A 26,720-nucleotide genomic window follows, 5' to 3' on the forward strand; every position below is an offset into this window, starting at 1 on the left:
CCAATGTTTCTGCTGCTAATTACTATTAAGTGTCTCTTGCTGGAAAGTGCGTGATTGTGGATAGCAGGTAAGGGTAGGATTGGGCTTGACGGTGATACCACCACTGTATAAGACCTTGCGGACACTCAAAGTCTAGGCTTACACATGAAGGCTGGCTAGTTGGTCAAGGTATTGGAGGGAGTTGGTACTTGTGGAATTGTACCCCAGTATTAGTCAAGGTTTCAAATTTAAACAAGTTAAATATTAATGATCGAGAAGTCTACATGAGTTTTATAAATAGAATAAATCTACAGTGACATGTGCTATACAATTGGGAACTGCTCATAGCTTGAGCACCACTGAGTTTGTTCACTTGTGGAATAAAAAGAACATATCGTGCGAGTAAACAGAATACCCTCTCTTAGAAACCCTACCGATGCGTGCTATGGTGCAGCTCCCAGATTGCAATAAAGTCTAAACAAATGTTTGAAAACTGTAGTAGCACTGCTGAAACAACATGTGCTCCCAGCATAAGAAATAGAAGCAGGAGTAGGCCATTTGGCCCCTCGCGCATGCTCCGCCATTCAATAAGATCATGGCTGATCTGATCTTGGTTTCAACTCCACTTCCCGCCCGCTCTCCATAACCCTTGACTCCCTTATTGTTCAAAAATCTGTCTATCTCCACCTTCAATATATTCATGAGCTTCAGGGACTATCAGGACTATGAGCACCAAGGCCAATTGTCCCCAAAGCATTTTATGACCATGACAGAGTCCAACGATCTTGATGCTCAAATTTACAATATGAAGATCTGGCAGGCAAGACTCTGCGATGGGAGCATGAATTCATAAAATCTACCCTAGAGGTTATATTTTCTAACTGGCAGTATCATTCCCGCTGGTGAAATTAATAAATCCAGGAAATTCGCCATACGGCAATCTCGCTTGGTCGTCATTGGAAAGTCCCCTCCAGCACAGATTCTGTGATTGGGTTTTGAAACCATGTGTTCTGCTCTTGCGCACTGTGCATGCATACTGCATTGAGACAAAGACCTCCAGCAAATTCCCTTTTATCCTAATTTTCAGGTGGAAGGCCTAACCACGGTTATATGCACCCATTCAAATGGGATGCCAAAGATAAGCTACTTGTGGCTGGGAATTCTTAAAGGGACAAACAAGTTTTCATTTTCTTTTTCAGCTAGTTTTTCTGTTTTTTTCCTGCTTTGTTTTCCTTTTGTTTTCTGTTTTTCATCACTGTCCTTTTGTAGGTTCAGTACATATCAAAAATAGAGATGCCACTGCCAGTGATAACCAAGCTCCTTCCTTCCTTAACTGTTGTGCCTCCACTTCTTTTCAGGTTAGCATAGGGATAATCTGTCATATCCGCCAATTTTCTGCTGACAGATGTATCGAACAGGTGACTGATGCATTGTTAAGCAGGGCTAGCTTTTGTAATTCTTCTCCCACTGAATTGCAGTAGAAGTATGATACAGCTGTACAATTTCACTGCAATAAATTTTCCAAATACGGGGACCCATTCATAATATCCATATGGGCATCTGAGAAGCAGGTTTCTGCTGCTCCTCTGGCACCAACACTTGTTCTGCTTCACTTATATATACATTATGACTTGCCTAATGCTACCTCCTCAAGCCCACTAACTGCATCCTTTGAGGTACATATATCTGTGCTGGAGCTTGCAAATGTTGGCCAGAGGGATGCAGTGTGCTGTGAGGTGCTGACTTGTTCTAGGCCATTGGCACTGCTGGCAGGCTGTTCTTCTAGACTACAATGATAAAAAAGGAACATGTGTTAGAATGCTAGCTCCAAGACACCTTCAAGCAGAGTTTGCATTACAAGATACTACGTGTCATGGTTCTTTGGTTGTGTATATGCTTGTGAGAAGGGGGCAAGACATAACAGGAGATGTTTGTACTAGCCTTTGTCTTCATCTATCTCTACATTCTCTACTCTTATAGGCAAGGATATCCAGGGTGGCCTCCTCCAAAGAATTTAAAAGCTTGCAATCTCTGGGTGCTCCTCTCATTTGGATCTGTTCTTTTGTACCAGAGGGATGATTCTGCAACCTGCATTGCTCTATATTGGGAGCACCAGAACACGGAATCACTCCATTATGCTTTCTTGTCTTGATAGCAGAGAAGTAGTGTTGAGATGTTGAGTTGGAACCACTGGGAACCCATCTCGAATATGTAACTGACCTCGACAAGGAAAGTAGGTTGGAGTCATGAAAGGGTCAGGCTGGCAGGCAGAAGTCCCTCCCCAACCCAGTTTGTCAGAAAATCCAGACAGTATGTGTATATTTGAAAACCATTTAGTACTCAAAGACTTGAACGTGTTTGTAGGTGTATTTGTGTGAATATGTACATATATTTTATTTCCTCCCATTTACCAACAAATTTCTCCTCTTTTTAAGTTGTCTCAGACCAGGAGAGTGTAGACATGCAATAATAAAAACAGAAAATGCTGGAAATCTCAGTGTAGACATACATTCTGCTTCAAGGTTTCTGACAATTTGCCTCTATAAGAGCACTAGGACGTGTAACAGGATGTGGTTGAATCACTCCCTGAACTTCTTTCTCTGTAGCAGGGTGTCCCTTCCCCTTTGAAGCTCACCCCACCCTCCACACCACCACTCTTCCAGCTAAAAGTAGCAATTTAAAGTGTACAGAGATTTGTGAAGTTAATCACTTTCTACTATCAAAACACTTGAGGAGTACTTTTCAGAAATTGTGTTCACAACAGAAGTGTGATTCTGTTAAATTTATCCCGTACAGCACCAGGCCCCCATTTAATTATACTGAATAAAGAAAGAACTGTTGGTGTCTAAAATAACAAGATTCTGGTCAGCAATGACTGCTAACATCAAAGCACAAAAGGTGACAAGTTATGAAAAATCCACTCACTGAACATTGTGGCACCTGCTTGATGGTCACAGTTTATGGTGCCCTTTGAAAAAGGTATCCAACAGTGCCGTATTATTCAATGGAAGAACGTGCTAAATTTATACCAACCGTATTGTCCTTACTGCTGATATTATTGCCCCAAGCTCTGGAACTCCCTCCCTAAACCTCTCCGCCTCTCTATCCTCCCTCAAGACGCTCGTTAAAACCTACCTCTTTGACCAAGCTTTTGGTTGCCTGTGCTAATTTCTACTTATGTGGCTCAGTGTCAAATTTTTTATCTCATAATATTCCTGTAAAGTGCCCCGGAACATTTCACTACATTAAAGGTGCTATGTAAATGCAGGTTGTTGTTATTGTGCTGGTGCTAACTGCTCTTGCTCATCCAGAAGTTACCACTTACTGCATTATTAGAAAGGTACGCTTGCAATGTTAAAGAATTACAATTAAGAATTTTTATAAACTTGAAAATAAAACAGTTGAGGCCTGGATTTTACAGTACATTAGCATGCAATCTTTTCAATTTTGGGACCTGGTTTCAAATCCATTGTAGACTAATGGGAAAAATATTTGGACTCTGTTGGTTTTAAGAGTTCTAATTGAAGTGTGTTGGGATAGTCTCAATTATAGTCCACAGCACTAAATTCAGCACTAATTGTAACTTCATGAAAAACAATTCAGTAATTTTATTTTGTTCGGAGGGAGAGGGAAGAGTTGTGTTTCAATATGATTTACATCAATATGTCAAAAAGGTTTCCCAAACACTTTTCACAAAGTCAGTACCTATTTAATAGTTATCCAAACCTGGCTTGGATTAAACACGGGATGAAAAGACTGCATTTTTAAACACCGTGGCTAAATTTTTGTCTTTACTACCCAGGTGTTAAACATCGCCTGGCCGGCATATGGAAAGGAAAATCTGGCAGGGGGATCACACGAAATGAATGAAAGAAAAATCCTTCAGGATCTGTAAGTGGCATGTAAACCATCTCGCCAGATTTTCCTTACTGCACTCCACCCTGATGTTAAATGTCCTCCTGTCACACCGCCATATCCTTTAGTTCAATTCAATCCAATCATAATTGCATCATTCTATGAAACACAGACTAAGGCTGAGCAATTTAAATCCTCTATTGAAGCTGAAATTAATGAGAATTGTACTTTCTACTATTTGAAATAAACTTTTGAAGGAAGTTCAAAATTCAGATTTGAATAGTTTACTACTAATGTTGGCTGATTAGGACTCAATGGGGAAGAAATTTGTCAGAACCCGAATTTGGGCAACACGTGGCCTAACTGGGAGGCCCAAGTCTGGCCCGGTACTGGGCAACGGGCCTTATCTAAGTAATCTGGGCAAGCTGCCAGCCCCTGTCATGCCTCCTCAGTTAGTTCATCCTTCTGCAGAAACAAAGTTTGGGTCACCAGTCTTGCCAGCAGCGGCCTCAGGTAAGTACCGGGGGAAGGGGTGGGGGGGTGAGTGGGAGAGGACAGCAGTTTGGGGCTGGTTGCAGCTGGGAGCAGTAGTCAGGAGTACTGTTTAACAACAATGTACTCGGGCAACTTTTTCAGTGGCAGGCGGTTCCTAGGCCTCATTCACACTAGGTGAAGCAGGCCCGAGGCCTGCTCTGTTCTTCAGGACACCAATTTCTCCAGAGATCCTATAACATGCGTTAGGCCACTCATTTACATATATAAGGGCCAGGGATACCTCAAATATCATCAATTTCAGGATGAATGTCTTTCAGGTATCCTAAAGGCGCAGGACATTGGACCTTGAAATTGGGCCTTGTTGTGCTCATGAGAGTAAAACAACACAAGGTCCAATTTCTACCCTAATTGCACTAGTTTAAAGAAAGAAAGACTTGCATTGGATATCTCAAAGCGCTTTACAGCTAATGAAGTATTTTTGGAGTGTAGTCACTGTTGTAATGTGGGAAACGCAGCAGCCAATTTGCACACAGCAAGCTCCCACAACAGCAATTTGGTAATGACCAGATAATCTGTTTTGTTATGTTGATTGAGGGAATAATATTGGCCAGGACACCGTTGATAACTCCCCTGCTCTTCTTCGAAATAGTGCCTTGGAATCTTTTACATCCATCTGAGAGAGCAGGCGAGGCCTCAGTTTAATGTCACATCCGAAAGACGGCACCTCTGACAGTGCAGCGCTCCCTCAGCACTGCACTAGAATGTCAGCCTAAATTTATGTGCTCACTGTCCCTGGAGTGGGACTTCAGCCCACAACCTTCTGACTCAGAGGCGAGTGTGCTGCCCACTGAGCCACAGCTGACACATAAACCCCTTTTCTTCAGTCTCTTTTCGTAATATATAAGTGCTTTAATAATCTATGATCGAAGTCCTGAATTCATTACCTGTGCAAAGTAGAGTTTTAGCTTTTTCCCATTGAACTTTGTTTCGTGGAGCTCTATTCTGGCACGGGCCGCTACTTTGGGATTGCTGAAGTTAATCCGTACACGTCTGAAACTTTTAAACAGCTGGAATGTGGCCTGGTCATCATAGGCCAAGAAAAGCGCCTCAAATTTCTCCTGTATTTAATAAACATAAAGAAAACAAACTTAAATTCCTGACTTATTTCACAATTCTTGTCCAAATATTTCAACTTTTAAACAATGTCCTTTGAAAACATCAAAATTAGTATTCAGCAAATCTTTCCTCCCTCCCTCTTATCTTTACAAATACAATTTCACACTCATGTAGCTTATAAATTCCATGTTTTAGGACTGTGTAAATCATTACAAAATCTAAGTAATACTATGGGGGAATTTTAAACCCCAAAAAAACAAGTGGGTTGGAGGTTAAAGTGTTAAAAAACTGAATCCCAACCCCAACTCACCCACGGAGGCGGGACGGGAGCAGGCAGCCAACCCGTTCCCAGGAAGTAGGCTGACCATTTATATATTATAATGAGCATGGCATGCCTCAGATTTAACCATCATTTCAAATTTAACTCTGGCTGGTCGGGTTTCTCAGGCATCGGGGAACCCGCAAGCTAAAGTAAGGCGAGGATTGCTGGATCCAGGAGGTAAGTGCCTTTATATTTACCTGCTGGATCCAGAGTCCCCGCATCTCCAATCTACCGCGATTGAAGGCCCCCCCAAGCCTCCGATCCCCACCTCCCCCCACCCCCCAAGGCCTCCGATCCCACTCAGAGGTCTCCGATCTCCTCCACGGGGCCTCTGATCCCGCCCCAAGGACTTTGATTCCATCCCCAATGTGGCCTCCGATTGCCTTCCCAGACTCACCCCTCCAACCCCGATGCTCCTGCAGTAACAATCTTTCCCCCCTCTCCCCGATGCTGTTGCGGCCGTGATCCTGCGGCCCCGACATTTATCCTCCACCCCCGATGCTGCGGCCCCCGACCACTCCCGGCCCTCAATGCTATGGCCCCGACCATTCAACCCCCCACCCTCGCCCCAGCACCTACCCGATACCTCTCTCCTTCCTCTCTGTGGCCGAGTGCTGCAGGCGTATCCGCCCTCAGCCAGCCAGCCTCACCAACGGGCTGGCTGTGGGTAGGAAACAGTGGTTTGAAATGCAAATCAGGCCCAGCCGTTAAATTCGTCAGGGCCTGCAGGAAACAAGTTCTCCCGAGTTTCACAACCGCTTTCCAGCCCTTCCCGCTTCCAACCCTCCTCCCTATTAAAGTTCCATCCAATTAAATAGTTTCCATAGTAAGAATGGTTTTGAGTCTTTTACTTGCAATTGAAAGCTGTCAAAGGCCAAGGCAGAGCATAATAATGGCAGTAGTGACCTCCTGAGTTAGACAGCTATTTCAATGTAAATGCAATTTGTGATTCGGATAATTGCAGCAAGCCATTAAAACCAAGGAGTACATTTTCACTTTCACCGCCTGGGTTGTATTCTGGCAACAGAATGAAAATCGATTGGATTCTACAATGAGCAGGCGATTCACTCCGGCAGATTACCACTCAGGTGGTGAAAGTGAAAATGAAAATTTACGCCGAATCTGCCAGAACGGATCGCCCACTCATTGTAGAAAACAAACGATTTTCATTCCATTGCCAGATTACCACCCAGGCAGTGAAGATGAAACTTGACCCCCGAGTGTCAATGGTGAATGTAACGTACTACATTACATGAAGTTGCTCAATTAGGAGTCTTGAAAATAATAACGATGTAATATACATCTGGTGCAATCTTTTCATTATTTGAGGAGAAGCTTATAATGCATTCTTCAAAAGAAATGGCATTTGAAATTTCTATTTCCCCCCTAATAGTCTCTTTTCTCTCCCATCCCAACTTAGTACGTGATCCCATGGATGCTGGTCAGCCTCCAGGATTTGCTCAAGAGACCAATCTTCATGCGTGGACCCAGACAGTGAAGGCTAGAAATTCATCTTGATGGTAGCACAAAGCGGGCGATGTCGGGCATCCGTTTTGCGCCACTGCCCGCGATGAATTTCTTGGCCTAAGTGTTGACAGTTTATCTGACGATGAAAGCATCATACGCCAACCCAGTCTTATCTACACCCAGTTACATGCCAACACATTCCAGAAGTAGCCACCAGACAGTGATGAAGATCAGAAAGTCCAGCTAATATTTTGTTTTCTTTAACATGGGGCACTGAGGCCAATTATAACACCCTCACCATTTTCATGGGTGAGCTAAGAGATCAAACATAGGTTCTTCTGGTGTTTTTGGCAAAATTAAGCTGTCAAAGTAGCCCTAAAAAATATCTGCTTTTATAGCTCTCCTAAAATATTATTTTGGCAAAGATGGTGTTGAACTTGCATTTCACCAACATCTCTGATTTTATCAAAGATCACAATGTTAACTTGCCTTGGTTGGCAGCATTCTTGGCTGTAAGTCAGATGGTTGGGGGGTTTAAACTCCTTTCCAGGAATTAAGCACATAATTTACAATGACACCTTGGTGCAGTAACGAGGAAGTGCGGTGGTATCCTCTGAATGAGATATTAAATTGAGGCCTTGTCTACCTGTTCAAATGGATCTTTAAGATCCAATGGCACTTTTTGAAGAGAAGTAGGGAGTTCTCCTCATGTCCCCATCAGCATTCCTTTCTCAACATTTGTTCCATTGTTGTTTGTGGGACTTTGCTATGAGCAAAATGTCTGCTGCATTCACCGACTGAACAACAGTGGCTGCAAGTATTTAACTGATGTGAAGCACTTTGGGACACTCAGAGATGTTTGTTCATCTGATAATAGATTAAAAACAGAAAATGCTGGAAATCTCAGCAGAACTCCAGTTCTGATGAAGGGTCTTCGACCCGAAACCTTAACTCTGTTTCTCTCCACAGATGCTGCCTAACCTGCTGAGATTTTCAGCATGTTCTGTTTATATTCCAGTTTCCAGCACCTGCAGTATTTTGCTTTTGTGATAATAGATTATGTTGTTCTGCCCTTGACCATAATTTTGTTGCCTCTCATCTTCATTTATGGTATTTCTTGTAGCCTCTGAATGGTTATTAAAATGTCATCAAATGTTTCAAGAAACTAACAGAGGCTTTTAAACCTTCACACTTTTAGAAGTTGTATATTACTAACCCTCAGAAATCTTATGTGCTGCCCATTTATCAACTGGCAGCAATTTGTCCATCAGGATTCTGTTCTCCTTCCTCTGTTCATCCCATGTTCAAGAAACAATTTGCAAATGAATGTGTATATCTCACATTCACTGCCAATGGAACAGCATTTGGTGCCAATGGGAGTTGCCAAATGATACTCTGATTAGTGCATTGTGAATGCTAGCCTTGTCCAGACTTTGGTTACTCTTGTTTCCGTCTCAAAAGCTAAAGCAGTAGGAAAAAAACTTAAGTTTTTTTATTTTCAGTATTTTTTTCAAATATATTCATCTTTTTGAGGTGCTGAGAGCTCCATTTTCCCCTCGTGGATGAAATATTGTAGTGTAAGTGTGTGTGAAAATATATTTTATCTTGTCCAAGTATTAGTTTTCTCATTTCAAAGAACTAAAATATTCTTGTGTTCATTTGTGTAAAGTTGAAAATATATAAATTCAAAGAATGTAAAATGTTATATGGAGTAAATCTGCAAAAAGACAAAGGGGCTGAGATTCCAATGGGCTCATGCTGCTGCCACAAGTGAACTGGAGTGGAAACCATACTACTCAAATTAAACCCAGTGCTAAACTGTAGCATATTTGTGAAGGGGTAGCCTATGCATTTAAGGGTGTATCAGAGGTGCCTATCCCGATCTGCTGGTAGAAAGAGGGGTGGCACACAGCTGGTCCACTGGGTTGCTACCGAGGCCCTTGACCGACTGAAGAAAAAGCATCAGTAAACAATCTTCATCTCCAACAAGAGACATGACTTCAGCACAGTAAGGTAATTGATCTCCTCTGGGATTGATTATCTTACTTCTGGCAAGGTTTGGGGCCATTCCAGGGGCGTCAATGAAACTCACTCCAGCTGTCAGCTGGTATGAGTTACGCTGAGGCCTTTTAAAGGTATAAAGAGTGGACTTCCTGGGGTAGCCTGCAAACATTCCCTACACACACCCCTAGACGTGGAGGGGACAGGAAAATGATTTACTTATGTACACCCGCTTCCCCATCAGAAAGTGGCTGGACTAAAAACACAGGACAGAATCCAGACACAGCTTTGTTCTGTCCAATTTTCAGGGTTTTAGTTGGGCAATCCACTGCAGATCCACCCAATCGGAAGTTTGGACAAAAAGTTTGGAAATGGTGGAAATGCATTTTTTTATTAAATTCTCGAAGCATGCATGCATAAGTGTTAATAGGCCAGTTCATATTAGACAATAGCACATTTCCTGGTGGATTCTAAATAAGGCAATAACAACAAGCTATTATGATATCAAAAATTTAATTTTGGGAGCCACGCCTGAATGGGAAAGGGTAAATTGCTATCTGACAGTCATTGTCGGGACAGTCCCAAATGATCTGAAATGGTTTAATACCTTCATTAAAATAGCGGAAAAAGGATTCATCTGCTGATATTACTGACCATAATTTCTAGCTTATAGCATAGCATCAGCTGTTTCAACTTTAAATCTTGCAGTGCTGCTACTTATAGAGAGCAGTCCCTGTGCAGTGCTTGTCTGTTGTTGTCTAAAAAAGTGCTTTTCCCTTAAAATGTACCCGGCATTGATAAAGACAAAGAGGTTCAGCAGGCCCTCTTGCCGGTGGGCAATGAAGCCAAACATCTACTGCATTTAGGCACATCAAAGAGATGATTGGTTTGGTGATTAACAGAAGAATTAATTAGAGGCACAGTCAGAAATGGCGTCCACCTTTTACAATTTTCCTGTCTGAATTGGTGGACTAATTGTGTTGGCTAATGAGATGCACGAGAACGAGGATTAAGTGCAGAAAATCACTCGAGAACTACAGAGATGATTCAATACTGTGTGGAACATAATCCTTTCTGTGCTGCCGGGCCAAGAATATAGTATCTATGAAAAGCAATACAGTCTACTCCCTAATTCAAAATTATCTGTTAATTCAAATATTTTAATACTAAATTCCCACTTTGTTCTGTTATTTACATTGCTTAATTCAAATTATTGGATAAATCAAAAAATGACATTAAATGATCAGAAGTAGACTATATGCTATTCTGAATTATGTACATTATAATGTTTACATAAATATTACCAAGGGACATAAGACGGTACATTACCAGAAGGCTTCTACAGTCCCAGATACTAATACCTCTTAATCGCAGCTATTACACCTGCTCACACCCTCTGAGTAAAGCATTTTGTGGGAAATTTCCTTGGGGCTTTTCCTGCTCCACCACTGTAACTTTGGCAGAGATTCGGTGCAAAATCCATTTACACATGTAAGAGAAGCTCCAAGGACATTCCCGGCATTTTAAATTTAAACCGTCTGTGCATCTTTTATCTTCCATTCTTAAGGCCGTGTCCATAAAACTGGAGGTTATATATACCCCATCTGATTGGAATGGAAAATCTGGCGGGGTGTATAATGGGCAACCAGTCCACTACCACTAGTATTCCACCCTTGCCAAAATTGAAAATCACCCCCTTTATTACCTCCTGGGATTTATGCTCTATCCCTCTGGTGAGCTTTTCTTGAGGTTGGGCACACTGTGCTGTTGTTTTCAGTAAGCTATCCATTAGTGCTCCCAGGTCCCTTTCCTGTGCTGTGTCCTGTAGCCAGGATCCATTTAGTTTATACTCCCACTGTTTATTTCTCTTCCCTAATCTCACGACTTTACATTTGTCCACACTAAAAGTAATTTGCCAGTCATCAGTCCACTTCTTAACCTATTTAGATCCCTTTGGATTTAGTTTACCTTTCTCCTGTTATTTTATCTGGCCCCCAGTTTAGTGTCATCTGCAAGTTTCAACAGCGTTACGTCTGTGCTCAGTTCCAAATCATTCATATACACTATAAACAATAATGGCCCCAGCACTGGTCCCTGTGGCACCTTATCATCTTGTTACAACTCCATTCACATTCACCTTTTGCTATCTCTGGTTTAGCCAATTGTTGCTCCATCTCACATACTCACTTCCTATTGCATGCTTGTGGACTAATGACTTTTATGGCACGGTAATAAAAGCCTTGCTGAAATCTAAATATCTCACATCCACAAAATTATACTGTTGTCAACAAGATCTGTAATTTCCTCAAAGAACTCCAATTAATTTGTTGGGCATGATCTCCCTCCTATACCTACCTCGGTATTTCACTGTACCTGTACCCTCTTTCAGGATCCCTTCTAATATTTCTCAACAACATGTAATTTCTTGGATTGTTCATATTTGCCCCGTTTTAAAGTTTACTGCTATGTTTGCTACTTTTCAATTCTTGGGAACTACCCCTATTTCTAATGATTCCCTAAAGATAGTGGCAGGACCCAATCAGTTTTGCTAATCATCACTTTAAGTGTTCTTGTATAAAGTCCATCCAGGCTGGTGCCTCATCTTCCTTGAACTTCTTGAGCCTAAACCTTTAAATGTATTTCTTTCAATACTTCCTTTGCTTTCCCAATCCAGAATTCAACTTCCATGCTGAGGAGACTACCCATGATCTCTTCCATAAACACAAAGAATAGGAATTAATTTACAATATTTGCTATCACTTGATCATTCAATATTATGTTACCTTTGTGTTCTTTCAATGGTCCAACCATTTCTTTTTTTTAACCTGCTTCCTGAGGATTTATTCATAGAAATGCTTGATATTCCTTTTAATATTCTAACCTAACTTCATTTCTACTTTAGCTCGCCTGACCAGTTTCTTCACTTTCTTTACCTTGCTTTTGTCTCAATCTGCCATGCTCCCTATAACTTTATATTGTAGAAGAGTCTCTTTTTTGCCCTTATTTCCCACATTACTTCCATTGCTGTCCACATTGGTTGTTTCTTTTGGTTACCCTTATAGAACCCTCTGTTCTATAATCTGTGTGTAGTATTTTTAAACATGATCAGTACTATCCAGTCCAGTTTCCTGAACTCATGCAGCCCGTTTCCTGAACTCACTTGCATCTCCTCAAGAACTGCCGAATTTCTAAAGGTAACTGTTTTCCATTGTACTCCTTCACTTTTCTATCATAATCCTAACCTTTACCTCCAACATACTGTGGTCACTCATTACAAGGTGTCTGGATGGTCTTATTTTACTGATCCTTGGTGGAAAGTGACTGCAAAGATCAAATGTCACCAGAAATGGTATTTACAGTGGTATCCACCTTACACTCTCAGGAGTCATCTGGGCAATGAAACAGAGGCAATTTTCAACCTTTTCCTAAAAGCATGTTGTGTCAATCAGCAATACAGGAAATTCTTTGTCTCTTTGCCTGAGAATAGTAACCTTGCGTTTTCAAACTTATTCAAGACTTTACAACGGATTGCAGATGAGAAGAAGGATATGACAGAAAGCAATTTTGCAACAAACATTATTAAAGGCATAAGGAGTTCAGGTAAGCATGGGTGTCTTTCTTGGATTATAGATTTTGCTTTATTGCAAGTTTGTACATGATCATCTGGGATCAGTAGCAGAAAATATCTTTAATCTTTTTTGGATCTGGGCATGGTGCCGGAGGACTGTTAATGAATGTAGTACCCTTGTTTAAGAAGGAAAAAATGGATGGGCCAAGTAATTACAGGCCTTTCAGCCTAGCCTCAGTGCTGGGAAAATTATTGGAAAAAATCCTGAAAGACAGGATAAATCTGCATTTGGAAAGGCAAGGATTAATTAGGGACAGTCAGCATGGATTTGTTAAGGAAAGATCATATTTGACTAACCTGATTGAATTTTTTGAGGAGGTAACCAAGGGGGTCGATGTGGGTAGTACATGCGATGTAGTATATATGGACTTTAGCAAGGCTTTTGATAAGGTCCCACATGGTAAACTGGTCATGAAGGTTAAAGCCCATAGGATACAGGGCAGAGTGGCAAGTTGGATCCAAAATTGGCTTGGAGATAGGAAGCAAAGGTTAATGATTGATGGATGTTTTTGTGACTGGAAGGATGTTTCCAGTGGGGTTCCACAGGGCTCAGTACTGGGTCCCTTGCTTTTTGTGGTATATATCAAAGATTTAGATTTGAATATAGGGAGTATGATTAAGAAGTTTGCAAATGACACTAAAGTTGGCTGTGTGGTTGATAATGAAGAGGAAAGTCATGGGCTGCAGGAGGATATCAATCTACTGGTCAGGTGGGCAGAGCAGTGGCAAATAGAATTTAATTCAGAGAAGCGTGAGGTGATGCACATTGAAAGGGCTAATAAGGAAAGGGTATACACATTAAGCGGTAGGCCACTTAATAGTGTAGATGAACAAAGCGCCCTTGGAGTACTTGTCCACAGATCCCTGAAAGTAGCAGACCAGGTGGATAAGGTGGTTAAGAAGGCATACGGAATGCTTGCCTTTATTGGCCGAGGCATAGAATATAAGAGCAGGGAGGTTATGCTTAAATTGTATAATACTTTTGTTAGGCCACAGCTGGAGTACTGCGTGCAGTTCTGGTCATCGTATTATAGGAAGGATGTGATTGCACTAGAGAGGGTGCAGAGGAGATTTACTAGGATGCTGCCTGAAATGGAGAATCTTAGTTATGAGGACAGATTGGATAGTCTGGGTTTGTTCTCATTGGAACAGAGGAGGTTGAGAGGAGACCTCATTGAGGTGTACAAAATATTGAGGGGCCTGGACATAGTGTATAGTAAGGGTCTATTTCCATTGGTGGAGGGATCTATTATGAGGGGGCGTAGTTTTAAGTTGGTTGGTGGAAGGTTTAGAGGGGATTAGAGGGGGGGCTTCTTTACGCAGAGGGTTGTGGGGATATGGAACTCGCTGCCTGGAAGAGTAGTGGATGCAGAAACCCTCACCACTTTTAAGAGATGGTTGGATGGGCACTTAAAGTGCAGTAACCTGCAGGGTTACGGACCTAGAGCTAATAATTGGGATTAGAGTGGACAGCGCAGATATAATGGTAAGCAATGCAGGGAATAGAATACGGCCAGGGTGATCTCCTGGACTAGATTCGATCGCCTGGATGGGTCGGAGAGAAATTGTCCCAGATTTTTTCTCCCTAAATTGGCCTGGGTTTTTATCTGGTTTTTGCCTCTCCCAGGAGATCACATGGCTTCGGTTGGGGAGGAGTGTAGAATGTTTCAGTATAAGGGGTTTCGCAGTTGTGTGAGGCGGACTGGTTGGGCTGGGTGCTCTTTGCCTTTCTGTTATTGTTCATAGGTTAATACGAAACCTTTAGGGCTACTGACCAAGGGCCGTGCAGCTCTTTGCCAGCCGGCGCAGACACGATGAGCTGAAATGGCCTCCTTTTGCGCTGTAAATTTATATGTTTTTATGTTTCTATGTTAATCATCAGTTGGAAGAGTAAGATAAGTTGCTGTAATTTATTCCATTAAATCTTAATGGAAGTAATATTCTCAGGTGTGAATATAGAAAGAAATATGATCTTTTGGCTCTTTAAGAAAAGTTGTACAGATACAGAAACTTAATGGCATTAAACTGCAGGAAGTTGAAGAATGATAAAGTAAATATTTGCATATAATTGCAGGACTTTGAGAAGCTTGGTGAAGGCTAAATGAATGCTAGGGTAATGAAGCATTTTGAAAACCAATATTCCTCATTCACTAAACAGTCTCTCAGCAGGTCAGGCAGCATCTGTGGCAAGAGATATATGTGCGCACTGGACCAAGACCTAGCCCTGTCAAGCCCGTGTGGTGGCCAGTGTGCAACGGCCACACACATTAAAAAAATCCACGCACAGGCATCTTCCACCCTTCAACACGTAGTTCAGGATTTGGAATATTAGGTCCTTCATTGAACCTGTGAACTCATCCCTTTTTGGCGTGGAAGCAAGTCATCCTCGATACGAGGGACCACCTAAGAAGAAGAAGACAGTGGTCACTGAGAGAAAAAAAGTGACTGAGTTTTTTCTGGTGCCACAAATTACCAAATTTATTGAATTCAATTTCACAACTTGGTGGGATTATGAAATCACAAACATTAATTTATTAGTGCTTGGCCACAACCATTATACTACTACACTCATACAGTTGGTTTATGCCTCCTTTCTGGCCCCATTAGTCTATGTTTCTCTCAGTAACCACTGTAGTTCCATTGCTTTAATCAATGCTCTAAAGTTAACACATGGATGTTTTTCTGCTTTAGATTTCTTCTACAGACTAGTGTATTAATGAACTGCAGAGATCATGGCAGAATAAGTATTACATGCCATTTTGGTTCAGCATGCTGTGCAACTTGGTAGTTAGGGGTAGGAATTGAGGGGACTATTAATGACGCCATTAGAGAAAGAGAAACAAACCAAAAGAGAAACTGAGAAAGTTAAGTGAAACACAAGGGGAATAAAAAAAAGGAAAATCTAGAAAATAAACAGAAAACAAGAGAACCGCAGCAAGTAGAAACATTGGCCTCGATTTTAAACCCCTCCCACATGCAACAGGCAGGAGACGCTCTTGGAGAGGGGGGTTTAAGGATTTAAATATGGGAAATGCATCTCCAACACACTCAGTGCCTATTTTACATCAGTGGATATTGGGGCATCTGAGTGTCCTGCCATAAAGCAGCTCGACGCTTCATTAATGTATTTAAATCGGACTCCCAAAGTACAATTGAGAGCCCGATGTAAAATGTACTGCTGCTACGCTCGGGTTTCCCAAGGGTCAGGAAACCCGGCAGTGAAAGGGAAATGGGAGTTGCTGATTCCACAAGTAATTGCCTTTCTCAGCACTCCTCGTGGGACAGGAGTGCGCCCCCATGCCTCTCAAGGTAGCCTTCAGTTTCCCTCCTATCGATCACTGCCTCTCTCTCCCTACCACCCCCTCCCACAACAGCCATGTTTGCCAAACACCCCAGCCGCGATCGCCAAACTTCCCCTCTCCGATTGCTGGGGACCGTCCCCAAGGGTCCCTGGCTGCGGCCTCCTGCCACTGGTTTTCAGTCCCGGCCACCAGCAGGGCAGGGCAGGGCAGGAATCGGAACAAAAAATGATAATTAAGTCCTGTTGTTAAGTTCAGCAGGACCTTCGCGCCCCGATCTTACCGGGTTTCTTCGGCCATTTTCAGTCTCCCCACTTCCCTGCAAATATCAGGGCCAATAAGACTGAGAGGTAAGCAAAGAGAAACAAAAATTAAGCAAAGAGGCCCAATACCTCGAAATGCTCTATAAACTTTTCTTTATGTTTTTCCCTTGGACAGATGTAAGAGAACACAAGAAGAAAATGTGGTAACAGTTTCATTGTATTCATATTTTGTTGTGTGAAGACACATGTAGGCCCTTTACAGTCAGAAATGGGAGAATTTATAATGGGGAACAAGGAAATGGCAGAACAATTAAATAAATACTTCGATTCTGTCTTCATGGAAGAGGACACAAATAATGTCCCGGAAATGCTAGGGAACCAAGGGTCAAGTGAGCAAGAGGAATTAAAGTAAATGATTATTAGTAAGAAAATTGTGCTGGAGAAACTAATGGGACTGAAAGTCAATAAATCCCAGGGCCTGATAATCTGCACCCTAGAGTACTAAAAGAGGTAGCCATGGAAATAGTGGATGCATTGGTTGTCATCTTCCAAAATTCTATAGATTATGGAACAATTCCTGCAGATTGGAGGGTGGCAAATGTAACCCCACTATTTAAAAAAGGAGGGAGAGAGAAAACAGGGAACTACAGACTGGTTAGCCCAATATCAGTGATAGGGAAAATGCTAGAGTTTATTATAAAGGATGTGATAACGGCACACCTGGATAATATCAATGGGATTAGACAAAGTCAACATGAATTTATGAAATGAAAATCATGTTTGACAAACCTACTGGAGTTTTTTGATAGAATAGATAAGGGAGAACCAATGTATGTTGTGTATTTGGATTTTCAGAAGGCCTTTGATAAAGTCCCACATAAGAGGTTAGTGTGCAAAATTAAAGCTCATAGGATTGGGGGTAATATATTGATTGAAAATTGATTAACTGACAGGAAACACAGAGTAGGAATAAACGGGTCTTTTTTGGGGTGGCGGACAGTGACTAGTGGGGTACCACAGGGATCGGTGCTTGGGTCCCAGCAATTCACAATATATATAAATGATTTGGATGAGGGAACCAAATGTAATATTTCCAAGTTTGTTGATGACACAAAACTAGGTGGGGTTGTGAGTTGTGAGGAGGATGCAAAGATGCTGCAAGGCGATTTAGATAGGTTGAGTGAATGGGCAAACACAGGGTAGATGCAGTATAACGTGGATAAATGTGAAGTTATCCACTTTGGTAGGAAAAACATAAAGGCAAAGTATTATTTAAATGGTGATAGCTTGGGAAATGTCGATATACAAAGGGACCTGGGTGTCCTTGTACACCAGTCATTGAAAGCAAACATGCAGGTTAAGCAAGCAGTTAGGAAGGCAAATGGTATGTTGGCCTTCATTGCAAGAGGTTTTGAGTACAGGAGCAAGGATATCTTACTACAGTTATACAGGGCCTTGGTAAGACCACACCTGGAGTATTGTGTGCAGTTTTGGTGTCCTTACCTAAGAAAGGATATACTTGCCATAGAGGAAGTGCAGCGAAGGTTCACCAGACTGATTCCTGGGGTGGCATGACTGTCTTATGAGGAGAGATTGGGTCAAGTAGGCCTGTATTCACTAGAGTTTAGAAGAATTAGAGGGGATCTCATTGAAACGTATAAAATTCTGATGGGGTTGGATATACTGGATGGGGGGGAGGATGTTTCCCCTGGCTGGGAAGTCTAGAACAAGGGGTCACAGTCTCAGGATATGGGGTAGGAAATTTAGGACTGAGATGAGGAGAAATTTCTTCACTCAGAGGATGGTGAACCTCTGCCATTCTCTACCACAGAAGGCTGTGGAAGCCAAGTCACTGAATATATTTAAGAAGGAGATAGATGGATGTCTAGACACAAAAGGCATCAAGGGATATGGGGAGAAAGCAGGAATATGGTGTTGAGATAGAGGATCAGCCATGATCATAATTAATGGCGATGCTGGCTTGAAGGGCCAAATGGCCTACTACTGCTCCTATTCTTGATGTTTCTATCGGCCCAAATTTCCCCAGGAATTGCTCCAGTTTTTTTGAAGCAACTTGATTTTTCTGGAGTATCTTTTTAGTTGCAATTCTGGCCATTTAATTTGCTGCAGTGTAAGTGAGTTAGTTAAAAAAAAATTTAGTTTCGATTTTTTTTCAAAAGGGGGCATTACCAGTCACTTACACCTGTTTTGGCCATTTAAGTAAGTTTAGCCAGCTAAAATTACCCCAAACTAAGTTAGGCCAGCGTAAGTGGACACTCTTGTACGTTCAGAAAAACCTTGCAGTGACTTAAGAAATCAGCGCAGGCAGCCAGAGATGGGTGGGTGAAGGGGACCTTGCAAAACACTAAACACCTTCACAACAACATTAAAGAAGCATAAATACATTTAAAGCACCAAGCATTAAACAAAGCAGTACATTTGCACCAAGCACTAAAAGTAATAAGCAAGTAATTAACAAATGAAAAATAGAAGGAACCCTGCACCTAAAGCACTAAAACCAAAGTAATAAGCAATCAATCAATCAGTAAATAACAAATAAAAAAATAGAAGGAATCCTGCACCTAAAGCACCAAGACCAAAGTAATAAGCAATCAATCAATCAGTAAATAACAAATAAAAAATAGAAGTCCTACCTTAGGGAATGCAGCCTGAGGGAACCAATTCGGCCAGGGCTAGGGATGGCGTGCTTCGAGCCCCTCCCACACAGCCTGCAGCACGCACTCACAGATTTGGCCTGCCAGGACCTACTGCACATGCGTGCAGACTCTAGTGAGCATGTGCAGAGATCCCAGCACTGTTTTCAGCGCCAGGACCTGGCTCCGCCCCCAATCCACTGGGCCACACTACACCATCACTGAGGAGAGGCTGGGGAGCGTCCAGAATTGGGAGGAAGATTTTCGGCGCACTTGGAGGCAGACAAATGTGGCGCACCTCGGGTGAGGGCGCCAGAAAAAGGAGTTGGGGAAATTTGATCCCCCAGTGTGCCCATGTGTACAGGAAAGAGGATATTTTACGATATTATCATGCTGTACAATCATGGAAGTTTACAGCATTTGGCCATCACAACTTTGGTGGCCGTCTAAACAAATTATCCACTTAGTCCTATTCTGTTTTTCTTTCCCCTATCCTTTTAATTATTTTCTTTCACAAATATTTAACCGCTTCCTTTTTAATACCGTTGTGAATTCTGCACCATGTCCTAACCAATGAAAATAAAAATCGCAAGAGATGTAAAACAGACTGTCAATTTGCTATCACTCATTTTACACTATCTCACAAAGTCTACATTACTCCCCACCATGTTACCTGACAGACAGAGATAGCAGTGTGTGATGGGACTATTCAATTCTCTAGCTAAGGAATAACATCTACGCAGAAAAAAAGCATTGCTGTTTAGAATTTCAGGTAGAATTAAGGAAGCTTCTCAATGTTTAAATGTTAATATGGATTTAACATTTACAAGTAACAGGGATGGACACTTATTTTATTTCTGTTTAAATATAGACTACAGAATTTGAATGTTCACAGTTTTAGATTACTTGTATCAGTATCTAATAAACAAGATACTTTGAATGTTTGGCTGAATAAGCATAAATATCTATAATCTACAGGTATTTGCAGAAAGTATACGACATTAATGAGATCTGCACTTTTGTGAAAACAGGACTTTACCTTAGTTCAATGTATGAGTCTTTGCTATTTCTTGGTAATATAACACACACTAAATACAGGGTATCAGTATCTAAAGGTGGGATTATATGATCTCTGGAGTGATGTGCTAATGCAGCTAGTTCAACAATAAGAATGTTGTTTGTGCAATCTGTATAATGGTATGGACTCACATGTGTGTCACCACAGTTTATCTGTGTAAAGACATTTCCATATTCAGGTAGTCACTTACCTGAATCAGGCATAAGTGACTAAGAAATGTGAATTGGCTGAATGTGGACTTATCTTCATATGTAATGAAATGTGCATCCTTACAACCACCAGTGTACCAACCAGGCCATTACCAACCTCTGGTGCAAGGGATTTAGCAACTATCTCTATCATTGGGATTAGTTATTCCAGGGAAGTCACATCTTCTAGCTATGAATGAGTATCTAATGATGGCAGTTTCTCCTTAGTGTGCATCTAATATTTCCTTTTATAATACTTATCTCAATTCCCCTTCGTTTATGTTTAAAATCTCTTTATAGACTGAAAATGTCTCAATTTCTTTGATGCCTTTCCTGGTGTAGATGATTGTCTTTCAATGTTTCACTTACTCAGTAATCAACCACCTTGTCATTAAATTACTCTTTCCAGAGTCTAATATTTACAATTCTTATCATTGAACTGCTTTTTCTTTTGACTGTTCTTACTTTTACCACTTTAACTCAATTTTTCTCTTTGCATATATGTACAAATCAGCTGCACATTCAAACAGCAGGTCCATACATGTATGCATCAATATCTTTGCTTGTCATTCAAATAATGTTTTTGCAAAAGTTCTGATTCATTCAGCTGATATTCAGCTGAATATCTCATCCAAGTGGCTATTCTTCAGATGTGAGCCTATTAGAAATGATGGCGAGCTATTCAATGCTGGGGTCTTCACAGCTGAGCCTAATTCTCATTCAATGTTAATACATGAAGACTTTGCAGCAAGAGTCACTGGGAAGTGATTAGGATTGGCTGATTGTTCTTCCTTTCTCAGGGAACCAAACCTAAGCCCTAGCTAGTCAGTGCACCATGGTTCCATTCCAGGGAATGTATTTACTAAATTATCTATGGGGGAAGTAAACACTATTCATATTCTTTAATCACAATTTGCAGCTGGATTATATTGGTGTGTATAAGATTGCTCGTGTGTGAACGGCAGACTTGTATCTTGGCATTTTACTAAGATATTTATAATATTTTTCTATACTGCATTAATTTGCCAATTAGTTAACATATATACATAGTATAGAGAAAATGTTGCTCTAAATGCAAAAGATAAAGTGCATATGCTTCCAATACCTATATTGAGTAAGTCTGAAAAGAGTTTATGATGCCCCGTATCTCTTGTTTCTAAATGAATTAAAGCTAGCAAATAAAAAAAAACATTTATTCTTACCATGATATTGACTGAGTTTTTACTCTCATATTCTGAATGCTAAGTGCACTTTTGTTGTATGTGGTGTAAGAGAATGATTGCTTTCTTAGGGCAGAAAAATTGAGGTATGATCCCCATAGGCCACAATAATCTCTATTAAAGTGTCATTATGAAGAGGAGGTCTCTGGACAGACTGAATTTCTTGAATAATCAAGAACAGCCTGCATCGTAAAGCTATCATGATCCTCACTGGGCAAAGTCTGCTATAACAGATAAGGGCCCAACAAGCTTGTTCCAATGAGGGACACAATTAAGTTTTCATTCTGATATATCTTCTGTTTCAAATGTTCCATAAAAATGAACTTAAGACGTATACAAAGTGACATAATGATGTGATTATGCCTCAATGGCACCATCATGTGTTCACAAATAGGGATAATTAAGTTAAAGGATTTAGATGCAAGACAACATAAGTATTTATTTGGGAATTTTAAAGATTAATAGTCTTTGATATCTGTTAATATTGATAAATTAAATGTGTTGTTGGAGAAGAACCCATGCGCACTCTTAGGGTACAGATGAACAATACACAAACAACTTACGTACACAGTATACATTATCGCACAGCCTTTAACTATGGTCTGATGCTGGCCAAATGTATTATTTTATACCAGACTTGGCAGCCAAGTTATGTTTTATGACCTTTTAAAATGATTACTAGGGAAAGATATTATCACCTAAATTATTACTTTCAATATCATGATTTCAGTACATTTTTTCTCTACACACCAAGGTCTTCATTTATTTTTCCAGCTTTTACTGAAAATGAATAACAGATTCTCGAGTTTCTTTAAGGGAGATTCAATTAAATAAATAATTGGGAGGCATGTGGACTGTCTTGCTGAATTAAGGTTATGTCGTGGGGGCTAGAAGGACAAGAATGAAGGCTGGGTCCATCAAGCTTCTAACATAACATCTGTTTGGCAATACAGTGCACCCAAAGTTCATTACTGTCATTCAATCACTCTTTAAACGCTTTGATAGTTTGGTTCCACTGTTCAGTAATTCAAAAAAAATTTTTTGATGTTGCCAAATCAAAGCTGTCCTTTGTTGACAATTGAAGATACCTTTCAATCATCCCTGAAGTGATATGTGACTGACTGGTGAATTCTGATGAACAAAAGTATAATTTCACTTAAGCATTTTAAGTGTTTTAAGTATTCTGTTTCTTCACAGCGGGTAAAAGCTCATGAAATACTGCAAAGCATAATTCTCCTATATGCAGAAAAATTGCCAAAAATGGTTAAATAATTTCACAGTTAAACACTTCTTAATGGTGCCACCAATTCCATTCCCCTTCTTGTCCAAGGTTGAACCAGACAGTTCGCAACCTTGACTTCCTATTTGAGTCCAAGCAGAGCTTCCAACTTCATATCCTCTCCTTCACAAAAACCACCTTCTTCCAACTCCTTTATATCACCTGTCTCCACCCCTGCCTCATGTCTTTGTCACCTCCAGACTTCACTATTCCGATGCTCACCAAACCAATTTCCCATCTTCCATCTTCCATATACTTCAGCTCATTGAATTCTCTGCTTCTATACCACATCAAGTCATGTTCACGCGTCATCCCTGTCCTTGCTGACCTACATTGGCTCTGGTCCCCCTAATGCTTCATATTTAAAATTCTCATCCTTGTGTTTGAATTCCTTCATGGATCTTGCCCCTTCCTGTCTCTGTAATCTCTTCCAGGCTCTACAACCCTCCAAGAACTCTGCATTTCTCTGAATCTGGCCTCATATGCATTACTGACTCACTTTAGTCCACGTAACTCTACTCCTTTTTGACACCTCCTTAAAACCCACCTTTGTGTCCAAGCTTTAATCACCTCTCCCAGGGCCCAACATTGCCCAAACTGTTTTTTCGACGCACTGTCCTGAAGCGTGGCAACTTTGCGTGCTGGAAACGGCGCCGGGAAAAAATCGCCCCATTCTCGCCACTGTTCACAGTCCCTGGAGTCCTGGCGTGGCGGCATGCTGAAGTGAGGGGGGCGGAGCCAAACACCAGCGCCAAAAACAGTTCCAGCACCTGCGCGCATGCACAGTGGTGCCGGCCCGACGTGCGCGCATGCGCAATAGAGACAAGACTTGGCTCCAGTCGCTCAGCGGCGCCCCCCACCCCTGGTGAGATGGTCCCGGCCCAGCGGCTGTGATTTCTCCGGTCACTCGGCGGCGCCCCCTCACCCCCCCGGTGAGACGACCCCGGCCCAGCGGCTGTGATTTCTCCGGTCACTCGGCGGCGCCCCCTCACCCCCCCGGTGAGACGACCCCGGCCCAGCGGCTGTGATTTCTCCGGTCACTCGGCGGCGCCCCCTCACCCCCCTGGTGAGACGACCCCGGCCCAGCGGCTGTGATTTCTCCGGTCACTCGGCGGCGCCCCCTCACCCCCCTGGTGAGACGACCCCGGCCCAGCGGCTGTGATTTCTCCGGTCACTCGGCGGCGCCCCCTCACCCCCCCGGTGAGACGACCCCGGCCCAGCGGCTGTGATTTCTCCGGTCACTCGGCGGCGCCCCCTCACCCCCCTGGTGAGACGACCCCGGCCCAGCGGCTGTGATTTCTCCGGTCACTCGGCGGCCCCCACCCCCCCAATGAGACGGCATCCAGAAGCTCGCACTTCTCCGGTGCGCATCTTTCCCCCCCCACCCATCCCAGGCCGAATGGCCTCACGCACAGGCCGGCCCGCTGCCTTTCCCGGGCAGACTTTAAAGATAAGGTAGGATTTACTTCCTTTTTAATTGTATTTTAATGGTTGAGCTTTTCCTTGCAATGTTTGGTGCTTGGTTGTTGAGGTCCTCTCCAGTTCCCTTCCCTCCTCTATCCCTGCCCTAATGTCTACCAAATGTGCACTGCTTTCTCTTCACTGCCCACAAGATTTTTCAGAGCTGGCCACATACGCTGACCTAAGTGGATTTGGAGTAAGTTTTTGCTGGCCAAAGTGGCATAAATCTCCAAAACTGTCATAAGTGTCTGGGAACGCCACCTTTTGAAAAAAAAAATGACCTAAAAAAAAATCATACCTAACTGACTTACTCTGGAGCAGATTTTGGGGGAAAATTGCATTTTTAAACTTATGCCAGAAACAACAACTTACTCCAAAAAAATTGATGCAAGTCATGGCCAATGTTGGATCCCTAATATCTCCTTCTATGGCTCGGTGTCCATTTTTGTCTGATCACACTTCTATGAAGCACCTTGGAATGTTTTTCTATTTTGCAGACACCGTATAATAAGTTGTTGTTTTATGGGAATACAAGAAAGAAGAACTTGCATTTATAAAGCACCTCTCATAACTGCAGGATGTCCCAAACTGCTTCACAGCCAATGAGGTACTTTTGAAATGTAGCCACTGTTGTAAGGTAGGAAAAAATGGCAGCCAATTTGTTCACAGCAAGGTCCCACAAATAGCAATTAATTAAATGACCAGATAATCTGTTTCGGAGATGTTGGTTGAGGGATATATGTTGGTCAAGACACTACCCTGTTTTTCTTTGAATAGTGGCGTGGAATCTTTTGCACCCGAGAGGTCAGACGAGGCCTCGGTTTAACGTTCAACGGAAAGGCAGCACCTTCGACAGTGCTGTATTCCCTCAATACTGCACTGAAGTGTCAGCATTGATTATGTGTTCAAATCTTTGGAGTGGAACTTGAACCCGACCTTCTGACTCAGAGGCAAGCGAGTGGTGCCACTGAGCCAAGGCTGATTTTTCCTCTTCCTAGCCTAGGGGTGTTGAGGGCCAACCATTCCCAGTGTCCCGGCAGAGATTAGCTATCTGAACACAGATTAGGAATCTAACCTGTTCTGAGTTTTGCATTCCACACTGCATTCATCAACTGAGCCTTGTGTCCATACTTTAAGACATAATACAAAATCAATAAAATTCTACAAACCATAGATTTCAATACAAAATAGATTCAAAATGATTTTTGTTGCATCTTAAAATATTTTACATAAGGTCCTACAAGAGCATTCCAAAATCCTATAGGACAATTTAATAAAAGTAAAAAAAGAAAATATGTGATATGTATGTTTGCATTTGGAGAAGGAATAAAGGAAAGACTGCAAGACATCGAAGGACAGACTGATGGGACTTGAAAATGGCTAACTTAATGTTCCAATGTAAAAGCCCAACAAAAGCCTTGATACTGTCTGCCTGAGAGCATAATGAAAATCTAATTCATGTTCAAGCATAGCACTGACAGCTACTGAGGTCACAGCATGGCACTCAATTGCCTTTGCTCACTCTGAAGCAGTTCACGTCTTTAATTTGCTTCAGTGAATGACGCACATGTCTGATATGCAGCTGTAGCCAGCTGGGAAACAAAGGCTGCTTTAAATGAAGTCCAAATTTTCTGTTTCATTTTATTTTGCTTTACAAATAGGTTGATCTAATATCTTTACTCAGGAGATTTGTAACTGAATTTTATTAAAATGATAAACCTTGACTTGCATTAGATTGCTGTGTCCTTTGCTGTAATCAATGGTAACATAATAAAACTTGCAGCATTTTTTCCTATTCGGGACTTTTACTAAAATGTTGTATTGAATTTCGGAATGCCCTTGTAGAATTTTGATTTTTAAATGTAAATAACACAATAGGATTTGTGCTACTTAGCGGAAAACAGGTAACAAACCTTTCTTTATGAAAAATAATTTATTAATTGTCAACCAGAGATTGTAATTTACATAGAAACATAGAAAATAGGTGCAGGAGTAGGCCTTGCGGCCCTTTGAGCCTGCACCGCCATTCATTGAGTTCATGGCTGAACATGCACTTCAGTACCCCATTCCTGCTTTCTCGCCATACCCCTTGATCCCCCTAGTAGTAAGGACTATATCTAACTCCTTTTTGAATATATTTAGTGAATTGGCCTCAACAACTTTTTGTGGTAGAGAATTCCACAGGTTCACCACTCTCTGGGTGAAGAAGTTTCTCCTCATCTCGGTCCTACATGGCTTACCCCTTATCCTTTGACACAGTTCACGACACCAACATCCTCCAACATCTCTCCTCTGTTGTCCAATTCAGTGGAACTTCCCTCACCTGGGTCCACTCCTACCTGTACAGTCGTAGCCAGAGAATCTTCTGCAACAACTTCTCTCCCGCCTCCGAACCATGACCTCTTGATTTCCTCC

General features: G+C 41.8%; 1 protein-coding gene across 3 annotated transcripts in view; it reads right to left on the reverse strand.

Moving 5' to 3' along the window:
• Positions 1 to 26,720, reverse strand: part of rcan2 (regulator of calcineurin 2) — a 533,756-nt gene that overhangs the window by 121,735 nt on the left and 385,301 nt on the right. For all 3 annotated transcript variants that reach the window (XM_070885208.1, XM_070885209.1, XM_070885210.1), the window contains one exon: positions 5,274 to 5,447. In XM_070885208.1, coding sequence (XP_070741309.1) covers positions 5,274 to 5,447 — 174 coding nt within the window. The remainder of the gene's footprint in view (positions 1 to 5,273; positions 5,448 to 26,720) is intronic.

The sequence above is a fragment of the Pristiophorus japonicus genome, chromosome 7 (assembly GCF_044704955.1).
Source record: "Pristiophorus japonicus isolate sPriJap1 chromosome 7, sPriJap1.hap1, whole genome shotgun sequence".
Taxonomy (NCBI): domain Eukaryota; kingdom Metazoa; phylum Chordata; class Chondrichthyes; family Pristiophoridae; genus Pristiophorus; species Pristiophorus japonicus.